At 39.5% G+C, this 22744-nt stretch overlaps 1 protein-coding gene across 1 annotated transcript in view; it reads left to right on the top strand.

The window, feature by feature from the left end:
• Positions 1 to 22744, top strand: part of IMPG1 (interphotoreceptor matrix proteoglycan 1) — a 99725-nt gene that overhangs the window by 27450 nt on the left and 49531 nt on the right. The window contains exons 5-12 of the mRNA XM_065402223.1: positions 147 to 214; positions 2677 to 2768; positions 7299 to 7445; positions 14045 to 14103; positions 17887 to 17907; positions 19422 to 19675; positions 20709 to 20785; positions 21284 to 21806. Coding sequence (XP_065258295.1) covers positions 147 to 214; positions 2677 to 2768; positions 7299 to 7445; positions 14045 to 14103; positions 17887 to 17907; positions 19422 to 19675; positions 20709 to 20785; positions 21284 to 21806 — 1241 coding nt within the window. The remainder of the gene's footprint in view (positions 1 to 146; positions 215 to 2676; positions 2769 to 7298; positions 7446 to 14044; positions 14104 to 17886; positions 17908 to 19421; positions 19676 to 20708; positions 20786 to 21283; positions 21807 to 22744) is intronic.

Here is a 22744-nt window from a genome sequence, read left to right as displayed (position 1 = left end):
GCTGGAATCAAAATATTACATTATAAATAACTTCCTTCATTTAAAACTGTTTTTAATGTAGAAGCCAAAATTTCATTATATTCCTGCTGATAATGACACCACATTCATGCTGCCCATTAAATCATTCCTTTCTGTTTGATTAATAGGAAAGATGAAATATCTACAGAGAAGACAGGTGGCAAAAAGCTTGAGGACATTTCTTCCCTTTCTACAGGTAAAATTGAAACTGCTTACCCATTAGCACAAAATTGTTAGAAACAATTACTGTTGGAATTTAGAAGGCTGTAATTTGGTTACAGCAACAAAAGTAAAAATGTTCAGTTAGGTACAACCCCCCAAAAAAGTGTTTTAGCAAAATGATCTATACCGAGTACATTAGGATTTCTGTGTAGTGTACCTTGACATTCAGACAAAAAAAACTATTACTCTAACTTGGTTTTTCCCATTATTTTCGATTCTGAGGGTGCACTTTAACAAACTTAACCTTTTCTAGTTTGATTTGCAGCCGATAAGATGTCACAGTGCTAATTTTGTTTCACTTATAAAATAATGTTTGGAGTTTGAGCTGTTGCATTTTGTTAGCCAAAATCAGCAGATTAATTCTTAATTTAATAATTAATTAATAATTATAATAATAATTATAATGATAATAATAATTAATTCTTTCTTTAATTTATTATTTATAATTCTTTATTTTCAAGTGGTTAGCCAGAAAGTCATACTGATCTCAGCATATTAATTCAAGCTTTTATTTAAAAAGTGTGGCAAGAAAGAGTGTTAGCAGGTGCAATGTGTAAGCCTTGAAAAGTAGTTTTTTTTAAATGTTGGTAAAATATTGAAATTAAAAACTGTAAATATTAGCAGCTTAGTGCAGTAAGTGGTCAATCAATATATTTTCTTTATTGATTTGTGTATTCTAGAAACTTCTTAAAAGTGACTTTAACCAAAGTGTTTCTAATATTACAAATGAATTTGCTTCTAATGGGAAAATTCAAGTTTTCCCCCCAAAGCCTCTTGTTACTTTAAATTGACTCCTAAAAAAAGATATTAGTCTGTCATATGGAGCACCCTCCAGCAACATGCTGCAGCAGAACAAGTGTGCTGCCTCAGTTTCCCTCCTTCAGAAGCCCCAGTAACTCCACACCAGGTGCTCTCTGCCTCAATAACACCCCTGCTCTAAAAACTGTGTAATATAGTCCATAACAAAAGACCCAAAACAGTCCATTTATCACCCCCAGTGCATGTAGTCCATAAAATTCCACCACATTGTCCTTTGACACCCCCTATTTTCCCGCAGACACACACACACACACACACACACACACATCACACTCCAGCATCTTCTGCCACACCTGGGTCCTTTGTGGGTCTTCGCTTGTCCTTCTCCCAGGACAACCACCCCCAACCCTTCCAGCTGGAGTGCAAGCCTGCTCTTCCCAGCAGAACTGCCTCTCTTCTGGCAGTTCATCCTCACTATCCACCACTTCCCCTGTTCCATTAACCCCTCAGATCTCAGACAGACCAAGAGGCAGGCCCCTTCCACTGTTCCCCTAACTCCAGCTCTCCAGCGAGGAGACATCAGCAGGCAAGTCCTCCACTGCTCCCTTGCCTTAAGCTATCTTTGGCCCCCAGCTTCAGCTCTCTGGCATACAAGTGAGCATGCAACTCTGCTGCTTCCTGGCCTTCTGCCAGAACTGGCTCCAGGCACCAGCCTAGCAAACTGGTGCTTGGAGCTGCACATGGAAGGGGGCGGCATGTCCGGCTCTTCTGCGGCAATTTGGCAGCGGGTCCCTCACTACCTCTCGGCGGGAAGGACCTGCCGCCGAATTGCCACCGAAGAAACGGCGGCGGTAGAGTCGCAGCGGAAGTGCCGCAGATCGTGCCTTTTTTTTTTTTTTTGACTGCTTGGGGCGGCAAAAACCCTGGAGCCGGTCCTGCCTTCAGCCCTCTCCAGCCCTCTGGCCCTGTCTTATGAAGGTTAAAAAGCAAATTGCTCTACTGCCTTTGGCCCTCCCCCAGGAACAATCTACTACTTCCTTCAGGGACCTTCTACACTCTCCTTGTTCCTGGAAAGTTCTCACCTGCCGATCTCTCTCCCCTCTAGGGCCCACGTGCCCCCTTTTATGTCAGTTGGGGGCAGCTTACCAGACACAGGTGCACTGGATTCTTCCCTCTTAAAAAGCCAGTGTCACCCTGTGATACAGTCATAGAAACAAAGATTGCAACTGCAAAATCAAAAATATACATTAATTTACCATGTAGTAAGGACATTTAGCAGAATATGTGTATTGTATGTCATTATATATGTATATCCAAGTCCTCCGCTGTCCCTTGCCTTAAGCCCTCTTTGGCCCTCAGCTTCAGCTCTCTGGCTTAGTAGTTTGCAGAGTTAAACTCAGAGTTAAACTCTGCTTACAGTTACTCATATTCAACCCCATTGACTTTTATGATATTAATGAAAGGCCATATTTTATACACAGGAAAAGGACTTTCAGTCCTGCCTTAATTCGTTTCCACATTTCAACTTCTCCACACACACACACACACACACAGAGGAAATTAGGAAGTGCATTTTCTGTCATTTGATAGCTAAGCAACAGAGAAAGGGGACTTATTTTTGCCATTTTGCTAATGAATGTCCCTTTCTCACTTCCTTTTTATTTTAAATCCCAGCAGGTGCCCCTAACGTATCTCCGCCTCCATATGCATCAGCTCCTAATGGCACACTACGCAACGAAATTGTCAATGACACAAAGACTCCTGTGAAGGTGAGGACGGTCTAATATCCTATTTACTATTGATTGACCTCTCTTCTTTAAACTAACATGGCAAATAAATAAATAAATAAATAAATAAATGTTGTTTATAGAACTCTGCAGTTCAAAGCCACTAGTGCTTTTTTCTATTCACTTCAATTAAGATTCAAGGGTTTTATTAGCCTCTCTTCTATACGCTAATCATGAATAATGGTTCCTGCTCATGAGTGTGGAAAATATACAGACATTATAATAGTCTTTGAAGCATAGTTCTCCCTCTTTTTCTTTGAATCAAGAATTTTAGGCCTAATTACACAATGTTGTAATCCGACTGTTTTATGTAAAAGCAGTGAAAATTCACACACTGAACTCTGTACTGCACAGTGGAACAGGCAAAAGTATCGCCACTCCATCTGGCCTTTCTACCTTCTTAGCAACCAAGTGTGACACAGAAATCTTCCCCAACATCTCTCCAGAGCAAACAGGCACCAAGGGCTTCAGAGGTTTGGGGATGCAAAAAGTCCCGTTACTGAGAAAAATACCTCTATACACCACTGGAAAAAAACTGTGACTGGCTTTTCAAAACTCATCTGCATAGGCTTTTCATTCTACTTATGCAGTGAAATCAGGGAAACTGCAACTGATTGTTTCTTTTCTATTCCCACTATCAATAACATTTAATTCACCAGGGCAAAGCCGACAAAAAAGTTTTAATTCTTTTAGGGCCAGTTTTTTAAAGATAGTTAGGTGCCTTGTTAACGTGAGGCTCCTAAGTACCTTTAAAAATCTGGCCCTTAACTCTTTATTATCTGGGGAGGGGAAAGAGCTGGACAAAAGTCATTTGTTTCTAGTAATCCAGAGCCTCAAGTACACTTCAAAATAAATTAACTTTTCCATGTTGTAGGCTCTCTCTCCATTCTCCCAAGTCCTTGGTAGTAGCCCCCTCCTGGAACTGCCTCCAAGAGCAATGGTAGTAGTGATAAAACATTATGTATTCTTTGGTTCTGCACTTATAGAAGGACACCGAATCATCCACCTCCCTTTCTGACAAGCCATTAAAACTACAGACTTTTGTATGCACTGGATACAGCATATGTTAATCTAAAACTGAGGCATCTTGACGAATAATTGCACAACACCACCGCACGTGCTGTGCCACTGCAGAATATGCTGGCACAGACATACACTTGGTTTTACTTATCCTTGATTGTATGTAAAGTGCTCCTTTTGTCTCTTTCTCCTCTGTCGTTATCATAATAGAGCAAATCTCTTATTCTGCTTGTTCCTGGCAGCTACCAAAACCCAGGTGCTCAGTTCTGGGACAAATCTCTCCAGCAGCCCAATGCCAACCTAGTTGACAGTGGAAAAAGAAAACCCACCTGTCTGTGGGACTAAGGCAGATCAGCCTGCAGTTCTTTTGGGTCATATCTCTTTTGATTTATATACTTCCTGTAATATCCTCTTGTACACAAGGCAAAAGCCTTTTTGGCCTTGCACAAGGGCTGGAATGTCCTTGAGCAGTATAAAAAAGGTAGCATTTTTTAAGCATTAACAATATGTTCAATACTGTACAAGACAAAGACGATGGCAAGATGGTCCTTGCTCCACGTTTCTTACATTTTTAACAGGCAGATAATAGAAAATCCACTGGGAAACAGAGAAGACAGTACTATTTTACAGCATTTATTTTCAAATACAATTGGTTTGGCAATGGAATATTGTACTGATATGGGTCAGTGTTACTGATTACCACAGGAGTCTTGAAGAAGGATTTGAAACAGAAGAAGGTTGGAATCTTTTCCCTGACCTTGGAGATGACTGTATTCCAAAGGTATCCAGGAGCAACATCTATAATACCAAGTTGTAAATTAACAATGTGAACAATTTACCAAGGGAGATGGTGGATTCTCCATTACTTGAAATCTTTAAAGTTTGAGGATGCAGTTTTTAAAAGCACATAAGTCCATTGACCTGCATGCTCCAATTTAGGCACAAGTTAGTAGGCTTGATATAGGAATTATAGGGTGAAATTCTATGGCCTGTGTTATGCAGGTCAGACTAGGTGATCATAATGGACTCTTCTAGCCTTAAAAATATATGAATAAATAACACTAAATATGGGCTAAGTTCAAAATTCTTTCTGAAAGGGCCAAAAGTGGTTTCCCTCCTCCTGCCTCCCCAACAGGCAGTGCACTTTAGCTGGTTAATGAAGTGTTGTGTTTAAAATAATAGTATTAAGGTGTCTAAAAACAAATTAAAAACAGTAGCCCAAATTCTGTTCTCATTTGCACCTCTGCAGTTTTGCCAACCTCAAGAGATAAAAAAACATGTTGGATTCTCTAAAGAGAGCAAAAGTGATGAGATCCCCAAAAAATCATGAGATTTGCCTTATAAACCATGTTTTTTAGTCTGTCTTTGACTTTTTAACTCTCCTTTACTGTTGTGGTTGTGGGTGTATAATAATTTCAGATTGAAAAATCCATTTTTAATGCACACAAAATGCATGCCTCTTCCTGGCTGCTCAGATGGAAACTCCACTGGCCTTCTCCTCACCAATAAGAAAAGGGAACTGCCTTCACTTCCTATTTCTTTCTTGACTCCCGCCCTCACCTGCCTTGCTGTCTCCCAGGGCTTTTCCTCTATCTGGATCCCAAGTAAAGGAGAAGTCCTAAGGCAGTAGAAGAATGGAAATGCTGCTGCTCGGTCTAGGGCCCAGAACCTAGCAGCAGCTTTTCCCTGACTCCCCTCTTCACTGCCTCCCATTGCCCCTCTCTCTGCTCTAGGGCCATACCTGAAGGCAGGGGTCAGGTGCAGGGCAGGTCTATGTCCTTAGCCTAAAGGATCTCACACAGAGCACTGCCCACATGCCCAGCACTGAAAAAAAAATCACAGGACTGGAGGAGCATTTCATGTTATCTCGACAGCTCTTCCTGCAGGCACCAAAATCCCATGACTTGTGATCAATTCACGAGAGTTAGCAACACCACCTCCCCTGGCTGCTCAGAGGGGACTCCCCTTACCCACCACTACCCCTAGACTGAGGATGCTGACAGTCTATCCCCTCCATCTCCCACTGCATCACTGTCCACTGCAACCTGCCTCCTACCCCCCCATCCCCTCTCCCCTGCAACCACTAAACTTCTGCTCCTCCCAGTGCCCTGCTCCCCCTCACTCTCCCCGGTCACCCTTCACAGTGTGTCCGCTGCTCCTCACTGTCCCTGTATCCTATCTAGCCCCATGAACCAGAGTGGCAGCCATTTTGCCTGGGGACATGTTTTCAATCTTATTGAAAACAGTGGAAGGGCAGCCTCACTTCTTCAAGGTTTGCAAGGTTCAAACCTATCTTGTTTCCACAAAAAGCTTTATTTGACCCTTACACAGATGTCAGATAAATTGCCAAAAAAGTGGGGAGAGGAAAAAGGGAAGATAGAGATCTATATTGCACTCTAATGATGGTGGGATCTCAAAAAAAATGTATAACACCATTCATTTTGTAACAGAATGCCTGATTCTCTTATCACATACAATGGTGTAAACCAGAAATAACTCCCTTAAGACACATTTTGCCTGGGGACATGTTTTCAATCTTATTGAAAACAGTGGAAGGGCAGCCTCACTTCTTGCAGATAGCCTGCAGGGAAATGGCTGGCTTCAGCCCCATTGACAGTTATAGGAGATGGTGGACATTCTGAATGAGGGTAAATTCATAAGTAGGTGCCTTTCACCATGTTTTCTTAAGACAGGTAAAAAAAAATCCCAAAATTGCTAGAGTTGCAATAAAATCAAAAGAGTTGGCAATGCTGCCTTTGAACCTAATTGTGAATAAGGTTATACCGTGGTAAACAAAAGCAGAATGTTTGTATGAAGTGCTAAAGGCAACTACATGGGCAAGCTGAGACACAGCAAGGTTCAAACCTATCTTGTTTCCACAAAAAGCTTTATTTGACCCTTACACAGATGTCAGATAAATTGCCAAAAAAGTGGAGAGAGGAAAAAGGGAAGATAGAGATCTATATTGCACTCTAATGATGGTGGGATCTCAAAAAAAATGTATAACACCATTCATTTTGTAACAGAATGCCTGATTCTCTTATCACATACAATGGTGTAAACCAGAAATAACTCCCTTAAGACACAGTGAAGAAAAACTTTTGTAAGTGGGGAAGAATCAGGCCCAGTACTAAGACTTTTTTTTTTTTTTTTTTTTTTGCTTTAAATGGAGTAATGCCCCCTCCCCTAGTCTAGAGGCAGCTGCCATTTTGAGCCTGCTTCATAGGCAAAACATAGCATGCTTTCTGATGCAGACATCGCTTTTGTTCTTTCTTGTTCTGTTGTTGTCCCTGAAAGTACTTTGTGGAGTAAACATAAAAAAAAATAATTAAAAATCCTTTTTATAAGATATATTTGAGAAACCTCTTCTGTAGCAAGAGTAAAACGTCTTTGTACCCATTAAAGGTACTAAAGTATTTAAAGAAATTACTTTGTCTTCTTATTTTCCCTCCATGAAGCTCATTTCCTCTCCCTTTGTCCCAGGGGCTGGAGCCAGAGGTCACTAATACAGTCCCAGAACTCCCGGTGGAGCAGATGGTCGAATTCAGTGTCACTCTCATCAATCAGGAGTACACAACAGAGCTGAATGATCCCAACTCCCCACAGTACCAGGAACTAGCAGGGAAATTTCAACATCAGGTAAGAGGGTTGACCCAATGCTAAAGAATGTAACTGACATTTGTTTATAATAAGAAACAAACTGCATCATATTCACAATGTTAAAAATAAAGCATCACATACATTGGAGACCTCTCAAAGGTTTACTCTTACCAAGTACCATATTACAGAGCACTGTCTTATTAAAGAACAGTAATATCTTACTATAATGTAGGTTTCCATGGAATTGCTGCAGATTACCATGGGGCATTAACACAAGAATTCAATAGCTTCTGCTGTACTTCATGGTCTCTTAATCAACACAAAATGCTTCCTAAACTTCAGGCCAATATCAAATTAGTGCAACAAGAATTGTTGAAGAAAAGACTGCCACAGAAGGTTTTACTTTCCTGCCACAAACATGGATGCCCTTGAATTACAAAATTATTAGTATTATAGTAGTATTAGTAGGATGACATATTGGCATTATTCTTTACATTCAGTAGTTCATATGAGCCCTGGCCAAAACTAAGCACGTACAAGCATATAGTAAACAGGCAGGTCCTTAGCTATATGTAGATTGTTATAGTTCCATGGAATCAATGGAGCTATGACAAACTTATACCCGCTGAAAATCTGCCCATGAGCCTTGAATACTTTGTTTCAAAGCATAAAGTCTTTCCCAAGCTTTTAGATAATAAGGTCTTCAGGGCATGGACTGTCATCTATGTTTGTACAGCCCCAAGCACAATAAGGGCCTGCTCTGGTTGATGGCTGTAGGTGCTACTGCAATATAAATAATAAATAGGAACTGCCCTCATTTGAAACAGACAACTCCTATTGTCCCTGCCTGTTGCACTTTCCCCCAAGCATAGACATCGCTTGCTTGGAATATCTGTTCATCTATCAGTCTAACAAGAATTCCAGCATCTGTTCAGTAGCATAGCTGCAGATAACCAATCAGCAGAGTATTAGCCCCACTTCAACATTAGGAAAGTCATTTGGGCCTAATCAGGAATTAATGGACAGTGCTTTGTAGTAATTTAATTTTCACAATAAACCTAATGAGCAATTTAATACAAATGTTGAAAGAAATTAGCTACTGTTGTCTGAACTAGTTTTCAGAGCAAGCAGCCAAGGGACTGAAAGCACACAGCCTCTTCTAGTTATTTTACTGTGAACTGGAGCAGCAGTGGCATATTTATATCATTAATAATGCTAACTGCATCTTTAATTAGCAATTTCATAGTTAGCACGTAATGATGAGGTGGTCTCCAGGAGGCTTCCTTAGTAAAATTAACCAAAAGTTAGTGCCAGTTTCTCCAGTGTTCCTTTGTGCATTCTCCTCAGCTATACTCATTCTTAATCAATCGCAGATACAATGGAACTGCAAAGGGAGTATTGACAGAGCTAATGAACAGCTGCTTCTCCCAAGATATCTAAGTGTATCTCATTAGTAAAGGTTGCTTGCAGACTTTTCTTTGCAGCACATATACTGGGGCTACCTAATATCTGTCTCTTTTGGTTGCTTTGTTTAGGAGTTTCTACAGTATTTTCATATGAAAGAAAAAGAAAAAAGGGGGGTTGATTACACTGCTCTACAGCCAAAATGCTTCTGAAATAAATGTAGTCAAACTTTACTAATTCTGGGTCACTGAGAACGAAAATGATGCTTAAAATTGTTGATTGGCTCTAGTTTTCAAGATATGCTATTGGGTCAGTATATACGACCCTTGACTTGGGAATGGCGGAGGATAAGTGAGTTATAAAGGGAAGGGATCTCAATTTAAACCAGAAATGACTAAAATACATCTTTGACTGGATCTATGAATAAATCTATGACTGGGTTTGAACAGTATTTGCTTTTTAGGCAAAACCATGAATGATGCAATCTGAAGCTGGTATTGCGTCATACATTATATGAATTGCATCATGTTATTCCTAGAAGTCATGGATGATGCAATCATAACGAAGCTTAAATCACTCTGCTGAACAAATTGCCCTATACCAGCTCTAGAAATCATACAGTGTCGTGCTCTCTTATTTGTCAGTGTTTGATTTTGCAAAGGGACACATTTCTGTTTAGCCAAAGTGAGCAGAGATGCCTCGTACTTGTGTGAACAGTGCAGATAACTTCTGCTGTGTTTGTGGTGAAGTGACTTTTGCATCACAAAAGCGCAGTATAACCATTATGGTTAAGAAAGCCTATCACCTTTATTTTGGCTGCAAAATTGGAGATCAGGACAAGAGGTGGGCCCCACACATATGCTGCAACACTTGTGCAACAAATCTTCACCAGTGGTTGAACAGGAAAAGGAAATCTATGCCTTTTGCAGTGCCAATGATTTGGAGAGAGCCAACAGATCATACCAGCAATTGTTACTTCTGCATGGTGCCTCCAGTTGGGAAAGGTGTGTCAAAGAAGAAAACGTGGACTGTGCATTATCCAAACATTCCATCAGCTATACGCCCAGTACCCCACGGAGAAGGACTGCCGGTTCCTGATGCACCAGAATCATTCTCACTTGAGTCAGACGAGGAAGAGGAAGAGGATGAGACTTCTGGTCCTGAACCATCAATGTCACAGGACCCACATTTTCTCCCATCCTCCTCCTCTGAACCACACCTCATAACACAAGGTGAACTGAATGACCTTGTCAGGGATTTGGAACTATCCAAGAGTAAGGCAGAGCTGTTGGGCTCCAGACTACAGCAGTGGAATCTCCTGGCAGGTGATGTTAGGGTTTCCATGTTCCATGACCGTCAAAAGGATCTTGTCCCATTCTTCTTCATGGAAGGTGATCTTGTAGCCTGCAACAACATCGATGGTGTGATGGCAGCCCTCAACATCGGTCACGATCCAGATGAGTGGAGACTGTTCATTGATTCATCGAAGACGAGTCTTAAAGCTGTTTTACTGCATAATGGCAATGTTTTGCCATCAATTCAAGTTGGTCATGCAGTCCATATGAAGGAAACCTATGACAACATGAAACAACTTTTGAGGTGCATAAACTATGACCAACATCAGTGGCAGCTTTGTGGCGATTTGAAGGTTGTTGCTCTCTTGCTTGGTCTGCAGACTGGATACACAAAGTACTGCTGTTTTCTCTGTGAATGGGATAGTCGTGCAAGAGATTCCCACTACATCAAGAAAAATTGGCCACTCCGACAGTCATTGGAGCCTGGGAGGAAAAGTGTTCAGTATCCACCACTTGTTGAATCAAGGAAGATTTTGTTACCACCCTTACACATCAAGCTGGGTCTGATGAAGAACTTTGTCAAGGCCATTGATAAAACACAAGCAGCTTTCAAGTACCTCCGTGGAAAATTTCCAAGGTTAAGTGAAGCTAAGATAAAGGAAGGTGTCTTTGTTGGTCCTCAGATTTGTGAACTTCTTCGAGATGATGCATTTGACCATGCATTGCGTGGCAAGGAAAATACGGCATGGAAAGCCTTCCAGTTAGTGGCAATAAATTTTCTCGGAAACAACAAGGCAGACAACTACAGGTTGTTGGTGGAAAACCTCCTCAAGGCATACAAAAGCCTTGGTTGCAACATGTCACTAAAGATACATTTTTTGCACTCTCATCTAGATTTTTTTCCACCGAACTGCAGAGCAGTGAGCGACGAGCACGGCGAGCGATTTCACCAGGACATTGCAACAATGGAGAAACGCTATCAGGGCAAATGGAGCCCATCAATGCTTGCAGACTATTGCTGGACAGTGACAAGAGGTGCTCCATTTAATGAATACAAGAGACAAGCCAAGAAGCGCCGAGTAGACACTGAATAGGACTGAACTATGTACATAATAGTTTTTTGCCTTTTGTTTCATAATAAATTTTATTTATATAACCCTTTTGCTGATTTTTAAAGTGTTACATAAACAGGACAGGTGAAATATTATCATGTAAAGCAACCATAAACACATGAAAAGACCTAGGTTTACAATTTATGATTAAAACTCTACTATCTAAACAATATACATAGACATAAAATGTAAAAACTTAAATATCTTAGAAACAGTAGCCAATCAGTTGTTTTAATTGTCATATTTGAATTCAGCACATCAAAATACATAATAAATAGCACATTTTCTCTCTAAAGCAGACGACTTCTCAAAAATTGTAGACCAGTGTTATTAAAGTATCTTCCTTTTTGTGAAACTTCATCTTACCATTTTAAAGGGTATGAAGCTATGTTTCTGACATGCAGTACTGAACAGTAAAACAGTTCACATGCTGGCACCATATGGGACAGCTGGCATGCCTTTCTCCAAAGATAGTCCACTGGGGAGGCAAAGGGTGATCTTATCACCAGATAGATTTAGAAGTGCATTAGTGGAGTAATGGTAAGTGGGTTAGAACCAGCAGTGTGAACTCAGCCAGCTCTGAAACCTCATCCACAAATTCTAATTCAGCTCTTTTTAGGTGGGTGGGGGGCACTGTTGGAACCCAAACATCCATGAGCTCATAACATAGCCCAAAACATAGCAAAGGAGATTTAAGTCATTGTAGATGTTTGTGGCACAAATGTGAACACTAACAGATTTGCATAAAATTGGATGAAAATAAAGTTCATATATGTTTGTTTTTGTAGACAAACTAACTTTAGCTTGGAGAAGGCAGGAAATAAGACACCACACATACGATGAAAGCAATGCTGCAGTTTCATTCATTATAACACAAGCATAACCAAGGAAGGACCTCAAAGAGTCCCTTGCTAACAAGTAACCAGCAGGGCAAGTCCAGTGCCTTACATTGGGCTCCATGTCTGCATGGCAATTTGATAATCATTAGTATGAGGCTACACCTACTCTTCCACCCCCCACATCAAGACAATCCAAGATCAAGATTGAGGTGGTTTCTAGATCTCTCTTGCTCTTTCCTCAGGTGAGGGATGAGTTCTAGATAAGACGTACCATTCTCTGCACTAGATATGAAATCCTCCACTCCCCCAGTAATGCAGAGAAAGACTTCTAGGTAGATGCCACGTAGCCAACTCTGGGACTGGGACGGCACACTGGCCACCTACTACCTTCCTTAACCTGCACTGGATACCTGCAAAAAGTTGTGACAATTAATCAAGTCTCTCAAAGAATCCTATGTCAGATCTCCTGCTCTGAGGAAGATGAGAAACCTACACCGACTGTACCATTTCTTCAATGAACGAAAAATCCTTCATAACATCACCAGGACGCTGGGGGAACCAAGGGGCAAACAAGAAATCTGGCAGCAACTGACAAATCACAGCAATTAGCCAAGAGAAACTCAAGAGGGGAAGGGTGGGCAACAAATGAGAACCTAAATACTCAGGTCAAGTCTTTTAAGGTCACCTCCCCCTTCACCTCAATGGAGGGTACCATTTTGAAGGCCATTGGTGTGGTGAAGAAAATTTGCTCAAGACCCATCCACCAAGAGGAATATCATGGATAAAGAAAGGGGTGCCTCAATCCGCGCGTGCGCACACACACACACACACACACACACAGACCAGGACCCACAAGAGGGCCTATTCCCTGCTTGTCAAAGCCCAATTCCCACCCACCCATGAATGGGAAGAGGGCTGCAATTTCAGCAGGATTTATGCAGAATCATACTAAGAAGAGATGGAAAAGACCTATTGGTTACACTAATTCATGTACCTTGTAAATGATGTGCTGATGTATTAGGGCCTGATTCCTTAATGTGCTGTTCAGTGTCTTTGTAGTGCTGAGTTCCTTGAACTCCCAAGGGCTTCATTAGCAGAATGGGAGCATTCATCACCCTGGCTGATGTCCTCAGCCTTTTTCAGAACCAGGCTGTTATTCAGATAGTTCTTTGAAATGTGTGTTTAAACCAGGAGTTTATCCAATTTACATAATATAGGTACATACAATATATCATTTAATGTATTGTGTAAATGTTACCATAAATGAGAAAACACAGATTTGTTAAGGCATTCATGAATTCAATTCACTGTGATTTGTGGTGATCGTTATTTGTGACCACCAGATATTCATGTAGATAAACCTCTACAGCTTGACAAATTCATATCATATACATGTTTTTTATCCATTATTTGCTCTTCATTATTGCCTGTTCTCACATTAAAGAGTTTCAGTTATCCGTTTAGGAAGCAGAAAGTATACTGTGTGACCACCCAAACACAATGAATAGAAAACAGTCAAAGGGATCAAAGCAGTTTGCAAACAGCCCACAATCTGCTAAATTCAGTGAATGCTTTTGAATAATTAATAATTTACAACTAACGGGACTGGTTTGCAAATAATTCATAAACAAAAAGCAGCCAAAATAAATCAAATATTTGGTTCAATGAATACTATTTGACTTGCTCTATTATGAACTTGGCTACCACTAATTTACACAACTACTCTCACTGAAAAAGCAGTATTTTATATTGCTTTCTGCTCATCAGGTAGTACAGACAACATTTACAAAGCCAAGTCATGTATAAGTTGAACAACAAAACATATCAATACAAATACAAATGGTACAATGTCCTAAGCATTTTCTGAAATCCTAAATATTATATTTCACGCATTCAAACTGTGCCCATTGACAGCAGTTGTTCACATTTAGGTAAGGTCTCTAACAGCGGAATTTACATGGATTTAATGAGTTTATGCTTTTCTATAGATGCAAAAGATATTTGAGAAACTTCCAGGATTCAAAGAAATTCATGTGTTAGGATTTAGGTAAGTAAGAAAACAAGACTCATTCTATTTACTGCTAGGATTCCCTCCCCATCACCAAAAGGACTATTAGAAGCAATTTTGTTGTAGAAAGTATGTGGTTATAAACATAAATTAGCTTTTGTAATAAGAATGGAGACCAGCATAGACGAATACTTCCAAATGAGATTGAGACCTTCAGATTATTAAAAAAAGAGAAGGAAAAAGAATTTCTGATTCCTTCTGGAAAACAGAAATGCTATTTCAGGGACCCATTAATATGCACATCACCTGCCATCTGTTTATTTGCCAGCAGTCTTGTGTTAACATATCTCAAACTACTTAAGGAAGGAAAAGGGTTCTGGGAGTGTGCCTGTCTCTTCAGACTATTGTTTTGTGCATTAATCATGTGCCCCTTATAGCTCACAGAAAAATGTCTCAGCAACAGAAGGTTACAGCAGGAAAGGTAATTAGGCTGTTACTCGAGAGGGTTCTGTACCAGGCAGGGCAGTTGCTGTAAGCCACTCTATTGTACTGAGTACTTTTATGATATTTTCATACAATCTGTGATTTTTTTTGCAATAGGTTTGTTCCACCCTATCCAAAGAGTCTCACTTGTTTTTTTAATACAATCTTGAATTTCTAAACTTCCACGTACATTTACTATTACTCCAAGCTGTCTTGTAGCTTATTAATAAAGAATCTGCAGTTTTAAAGTTCAATTGTCTCACGATCATCAACAATCTGTAGCTCATAGCATAAAAATATAAACATGCACACTTACCTCCCCCCCTCCCCCCAATTTACAAATGTTAATAAAAACTACAAAATTATTTGCGAGGTGGGGATCAAATGCAAAGGCCAGAACTTGGTCTCCCAACCTAGGTCTGGAATCCTGAAGTTCATACAGGTCCTTCCTCTATCAGCACCTCCCCCAGACTAATTTCCTTCGACTAACACCTTTTAATACTTTGAAGAATGTTCCCATCATACCCTATTCTTACAGAGTTACTCACTCGTTTCTAGTTTTCCTCTCTACAGAATTACTGGAAAAGAAAAGGCAAAACAGAATTGAAGTAAATTGTTAAACTTTTTGATAGACAAAAAAAAATGAAAAGAAACAGTGGTTATGGCAGAACAGTCAGGAAAAAATATTCAGCACCTTATCAAAATTACCTTAGTTTGGCCAAGGAATTATTTTATCTTACAAGGAAGGGCAACCAATATAAAGATGCCTGGGGTCCAATAGGCACTCTTCTGACACATTCGCAATCTGTTCTGTTGCTACAGTGAGACTCATGGTCTGCAGCAACAGGACTTGAGAATCTGTTCAGAATTAGGAAGTTTGTTTGCTTTTTTGGATCATATGTGATTTTGGCTTCCATGCACTAATGATTTTTCTAGCTTCATCATGTAAATTGAATTTCATCAAGGTGATTTTATTTTTAATCTTTACAGAAGCGAAGACATTTCTGTTCATTTTCAGTGTGCCACTTTGCAGCATTTTATGTGAAGTCAGTTGAATGAAGCAGGAATAAAAATTGAGGGGACACTATCCTAAGTATGCACAAGCTTTTGCTAAAAAGCATGCTGCTGCATCAATTAAACTGCAAAAGAGACTAATTTTAAGCAGATGTGTTCTATTACAGGGGAACTTTATCATAGCAAACTCAGTTACAGAGAATCTCCTGCTATTTAAAACTTCTCCTGAGGCCTCACGCTACTTCTAATGAATGCCAAAGGGGCACATCTCCTGTGGGTAGAGACCAAAGCTCAAGTTATGGTGAAGAATCCTAGGCAGCAAGTTATGTTAATGGAGATGCTGCTTTAGACTTGGCCTTTGCTCTCTTCAATCTTCATGGAAATAGAGTACAGGTTGAAGATTCTGCCTGCATTAAAGTTGAGATGCTTTAAGAGATTTAACTGCTTCACACTTCTCTGCTGCCTCAGGGACAGTGGTCACCATTAAAAAGTCAGCATTTAATAAAAATGACTGCCATGTAAGACACGACTAAATTTTCCTGTAACTAGAATAAGAAATCACTGTAATAAGTGTTAGTCCTTTCATTCTACCAGGTATACTACCTACACAGTGCCAACATTCCATGCTGGCATTCCCACGGAATTCTGGCATTTCTCGAGGTCCCACACCTGTTCTTCTGCAGCACAGAAGCTGCAGAAAGGATCCACAGCAAAAGGGTTAAAAAAGTTATATAAGCTTTACACCGAGTACACTCCAATGAGGCCTGATTCTATCATGCAATTTCCTGACAATTTTAATTTCTATCATGCAATTTTGGAAAACTGCTCACTATTTATGTACTAATTAATTTTTCTGTGCAAAAAAAAGTCACTGTACATTGTACACAGAGAATGTACACTATTTCTTATGTGTAGGGTGTTTTGCCATTTTTGACAGGCCAAGTCTTGTTCGACTTAGCTAATTGGCCCTCCAGAGTATATAGAACCCCAGACAGAGGAAGCCAGAGTACTTTAGGGAAGGGGAGGGGTTACGCTCATTCAAGCACCTTTCCCTATAGAGAAAGTTAGACCTTCCCCAAATTGTTATTCAGCAAATCACATACAGTCTTTCCAAATAGTGAGCACATGTCAATATTGTGTTAAAATGTGCTTTCATTTTTAAAAATTTATTGTTTATTATTTCCTGCTGAAGAACATTCCACTGAGCCAGCTAAATGCCCCCAATGCTCCACCCTGCCATTTAAAGACCAAATCTGACAGGCACTAAGCACCAACATTTTACACTGAGGCCTGGTCCACACTAATGAGGTAAATCGATCTAAGTTACGCTAGTTAAGTTACTTAAGATACATAACTTAAGTCACGTAGCTTAGATCGATTTACAGCAGTGTCTACACCAGGCCCTAAATCGATGCCTGCTGCATCGATCACAGCAGCGCCGATTTAGCCCGTGGCCTCAAGTAACCTGAGATCAGTACCTGTCCTGGTATCTTATTCTCAGTCAGTAGGGGCTGGTAGGCTTGAGAAGCCAGCATATTCACCAGTTTGGAAGAGTTAGGGAGTACATTGGACCACTTAGTAGTGATGTCACCTCGTGAGAATTAGAGATCAGCTCTGATTTGCTCCACTAGGGTTTCCCCGCTCATTCATCCTTGACTGACAAGAAAATTGTTTTGTGGGGTCTGCAGCAGGGGTTGCTGCTCTGTTGGGTACAGGGCTGTGTGTGTGTGTGTGTGTGTGTGTGTGTGTGTGTGTGTGTGTGTGTGTGTCAGCTTAAGGGCTCCATTATGGCTGGACTAGAGGATTCATCGGGGAAACAAGAACAACGGAGTGTTATGTGTGTCATTAAATTATAGAATGTCAACATAAGACATGTCCTTCAGAACTGTACATGGTAGGTAATTAATAGGTCAGGTTACTTCTGAGGCTTAGATTTGGATAGCAGCCAGTCACAGGCTCGGTCCCAGCTTCTCTGTAGTATTGAACTCCACTGGGGAGGTGCAGATTAGGAACGACAGCACCACAAATTGTGTCATTTGTAAGGGACTGGGAGTTCAAATCTTTGTGCAATAGAGTACAGTAAAATTCCTGCTCACACACTCAGACAGAGCAGAAAGATGCCCATCATTTGGAGGGGAAAATGTGTAAAGATGGACAGCAGGCTGACATTTTTCACATTGAAATAAAGATGACAAAGGATAGGTAAAAGATAAATTGTCCTGAGATAAATGTGATATATGACTGCCTGGCTTAACAGTTTACATGGATCTTTTCTTTCTCTTTTGCAATCCATTATCATGTCCTATCTTGTGTGATGAAATGAAGCCGGAATATGGAAAAAGATGGGTAATTCAGCTGCATTTTTTTAAAAATAAATGTGAATAATTTGATAAAACACTTTATTTATTAATGTGGCAAAGTGAATTAATTTGTCTTTTGTTCAGATACAGAATCTGTGGTAAACAAGAAGCATGGCTTCCACTTGCATTTTAAAGGCTCATTTAATCAAAGTGTAACATCCTATCTGTGAAGAGGGACAAAAATTCTTTAGACTAAATAACTCTACTAGATAAGCAACATAACATTGATTTGAACAGTTAAAGATACCTCTATCCAACATAAGGTTTAAGTAGAAAATGGAAAAATGTCATACTTTAAATTATGTTTAAAGGAGTATTTTTGGCATGACAGCTGCTTGCTAGTTCTGTTTCCACATACACAGTCCCTTCAGTAAGTACGTAGGATTAATTTGCTACTTCAGTTCCCAGTTGAAACAGAAGTTGAACAAAAAAGGCCAGCTATATCTGAGAATGATTTGATAAGAGGCAAACTGGCTCTCATACTTAACTGGTAATATAATATAGAATGTAGAATATTTTCTTACAGCCTAAGAATGCTGCTGGAGAATAAGATTTATTATTTACATCTGATTTACAACAAAAATGGCCTACTCCTTTTACTGGATTTTTGCCATGTAGTATAAATGTAAATTCATAGCACATCCCAGATAAGAGGCCAATTCCTCTCCCTTCAGTTATTCATCATTGTGGAAAGCTATTTCACAATTTCTGTTTTTAGAATTAATGTTTGTTACTTGTGTAAAAAAACCTGTGTATTTACTGCTTATGAAAAGTGACAGATTAATAGTCCTGCAGATCACATCTTCTGTTTAGCTATTGAACAGGAACAATACTGCAGCAATACTGCAAGTTTCTCCAAGATAGCCCAATCTACATGACTCACCCATGACCTGGAAGAACTAACTTAAATTGTGAAAAGCTACTTTTGTTTTCCATGCATATTAAGTCCTTAGCTGCTCTTCTAAGACAGCTAACAATATTACCTATTGGGATAGGAGTTTGGGAATCTTGCCACTATAAACTGAAATGAGTTCATCAACTCATTTCACATAGGCTATTGTAGTCAACAGATGGTTATGACTTTTTGTCACTGCCAGCATGGGTTTATGACTGTATTTGAGCTAATGACCTAGGAGTGAAAGACAATGTTCTATTACCAATCCCACGAGCCATGTAGTTCACCAGTTAAGCTTTAATTGGATTATATTTGCCAATTCTTACATTTTCTTTGAACAATGGATTTTTTTGGTTAATAAATCCAGTGTTTCTGTGCATGGAATTTTTAAATTTAATTTTTTTTTAATTTTTAAAATCTCAGTGGTGGAAAAAGTAATTTGGAGGTAACAACTCAGTTAGATAGATAATTAGGTTAGAAGTATAATTACATTACTTTTATAGAACAATTTTGGCATATTGGGGGCTATAAGAATCCTTTTTAAAATGTTTGCTTGGCATATAACTGATTTTGTTGTAGCTGATCATTGCATTCTTGCACTGCAGGTCAAGCAGAACTGTAGCACGGTACGTTGTGAATTTTGAGAGAGACAGCTCAGAAGTAAAAGGCACTGGGGATGATATCTCAACTATTGGCTCCAATAAAGTTGAAAATGAAAAAAGCCCTCTTAGTACAAAGGAAGAGGAGGAGATACCAGGAATTAAATTCACAGTAACAGACCTTCAGCAGCTGGTTGCCATGGCACTACAGGAAGACCAGTCCTTGATAATGGACCTTGGAACACTTCAGTTTACCAATGGTCAGTACATATAGGCTGATAAGTGCATACATCTAAATCTCTCTCTTGTTAATTTATGAGAATCATAGAATATCAGGGTTGGAAGGGACCTCAGTAGGTCATCTAGTCCAACCCCCCGCTCAAAGCAGGACCAATTCCCAACTAAATCATACCACCAGGGCTTTGTCAAGCCTGACCTTAAAAACCTCCAAGGAAGGAGATTCCACCACCTCCCTAGGTAACCCATTCCACTGCTTCACCACCCTCCTAGTGAAAAAGTTTTTCCTAATATCCAATATGAGGTTTAAATAAGATTTTTTCCCCTTCCCTTCCAGCTTATTTCCATTTGGTATAATTAACCTGTTAGGATGTGAACTGCAAGGCTTCTAAAGGGTTCATGGGTCTAAATGAAGTGTGCCAAAACGAAATTCCTGTATTGATTTAAAAATAGTCTAAACTATCGATAAAAAGTGTCATGGAAAATTTCTTGAAAATTGAAAATTTTAATAATGTCAACCAATTTTTAAAATATTACATTTTATTTTTTTAAAAAATATGGCCTTCTTCGACAACCAAAAACACCCCCTTTTTGTGAAATATTTCAACCAGTAGCTCCACGAGAACTGTGGGGTACAAACCCAAGAAAGCACTAGATTTAGAATTACAATGCTGTGGACGTAGGGCAACCCTGCAGTTATTCATTACACAAGTCAGCATGGCTCATGTGGATACATTGAATAGTTTGTGCTTAAACTGGTTTTAACCAATAGGAATTTTCTACAGACGTATCTCATTTCCACTGACTATGTAATGCATAATACTGAGTACTGCAAATAAATTTCTGCTTTACTTCCTATAGTAACTTAAAAATAAAATTTACCTCTCATTCTCATTAACTCTGATTTTTAAAAGTATTTCAGATGAATCATTTTGTTTCCATCAGTTTTTATCTCTATTATAGAGGTTATGCACTTTGATCAGCATTCAGTGTGCCATTATCTTCAATATGCAGCTTTATTGAAAAACATACCTTGCCTTTTGTTTTGTTTTGCAGAAGCTATTAAACCATCTAGTGACTCAGACAATGATATCAAATCAGTGGTCACCATTGCTCCAGCAGGCACTGAGTCGGTAAGCTAATTCTGCTTCTCTCTCTCTCTCAAAGGGAAACTGAAATAATCTAAAATTCCCCCCCCACACACAAACTGATGCTAAAAATAAATAGAAACCTTATAATAAATGCAGCCAGTATGAGTAGCATGTGGTAATTTGCAAAAGCAAAAAGTAATTGATTGCAGTATTTACATGTGGAAGACATTGCCTGGTTTCCTCTGACATTTATAGGAATTACAAGTTATTTGGGGAACCATCGTCTAAACTATACATCTCAGTGAGTGAGATAGAACAACGCTCATGGTGTAATACAATGTGACCTTTGCTCAATTGATTTTAAAGCAATGGACTGTTATATATTTTATTTAGGATCACGTTCACATAGGACAAGCATCGGTCCATATTTCATAACTATATAATTGAGCCAATGGTTGCAAGACTTTGTGGCTACATTGTATCAGACTCTCTACTAATGAAAGCTACACCCTGTAAATGTTCTCTGAATTTGATTTTCAGGATGATGGTTTGAGTGCTGAACTCCCACTAGGTTACCCTAGTCCAGCAACGGTGGAGCAGACAGGAGACGATTTGATTAGTGAATATACCACTGGAAGCACTATGCTAAGTGGAGATATCAGTGCCCCTGAAAATTTTATTTCATCTAAACCTGCATTTCCTGCCAAACCCTCAAGCGAATGGGCTAAAGAACAAGAATCAGAATCTTTAAAGGAAACTGAAGACATGAACATTATTATTGACCACCAAAGCTCTACAGTGCCTTTCAGTACTCTGGATAGCACTGATGGCCCTTTAAAATCAGAGGATTCTGATTTACCTCCTCCAGCAGATGAGTCAGCCAGCAATGATTTAAGCACAAGGGAATCTGAAGTCCCAGCTGAGCAGGTTGTCACACAGGCAGCTTATACTACACCACCTAACTTTCTGCAACCCAGTGATCAGAAGAGTGAAGCTGAAAGGAAGAAAGAGCAGACCGTTAGCACAGATCTGGGAGTCAGCCAGGAAAGTCTATCTGGACAAGGTAGGTTATAAAACATCTATACATGAAGAGAAATAAGAGACACCCAGCTACTGTGCCACATATCTACAATTTAGTAAGTAGACTAAATATTTGCTTAAATTTACATTTTGAGTTGCAGCTGAATGAATATTCTTACATCATCAAGAGTGAAAATATGAGTTAGAATTTTTTGACATCCACTCTGAGCAAACATGTCTTTTAGGTTGACTTCAGGGTTAGTAAAGCAAGTAAAAACCACAAGTACTTAAGGGTGAGGTGGGATTTATATAGGGGATTAGGGTAGGATTTCACAAACCCAAGGAAATCAAAGAAATGCCAAATAAAATCCCAGACCAACCATAAATAAGAACAATTCCAGTATTCAAAAATGGAGATTAAATTACCCACAAACTACAGGCACCTCAGGCTGAAGTCTGTAATAAGTACAACAACAGAATTTATCCCAAAATAGGAACACCACAAGCACCTAGTACAATGGGGTCCTGGGCCCGGACTAGGGCTCCTGGGCACTACAACAATACAAATAAATAATAATTTGAAAGAGTATGGATTTTCTAATAATCTGATTGAGGATTCCAAGGTTTTAAAAAACAACTCATTTTCTTTACAGGTTTCAGAGTAGCAGCCGTGTTAGTCTGTATCCGCAAAAAGAACAGGAGTACTTGTGGCACCTTAGAGACTAACAAATTTATTTGAGCATAACCTTTCGTGGGCTAAAACCCACTTCATCGGATGCATGCAGTGGAAAATACAGTAAGAAGATGTATATATACACACAGAGGACATGAAACAATGGGTGTTACCATACACACTGTAAGGAGAGTGATCAGTTAAGGTGAGCTATTACCAGCAGGAGAGAAAAAAAAACTTTTTGTAGTGGTAATCAAAATGCCCCATTTCCAGCAGTTGACAAGAAGGTGTGAGGAACTGTAGGGGCA

The sequence above is a fragment of the Emys orbicularis genome, chromosome 3 (assembly GCF_028017835.1).
Source record: "Emys orbicularis isolate rEmyOrb1 chromosome 3, rEmyOrb1.hap1, whole genome shotgun sequence".
NCBI classification, from domain to species: domain Eukaryota; kingdom Metazoa; phylum Chordata; order Testudines; family Emydidae; genus Emys; species Emys orbicularis.
This window is presented reverse-complemented; position numbering and strand designations above follow the sequence as displayed.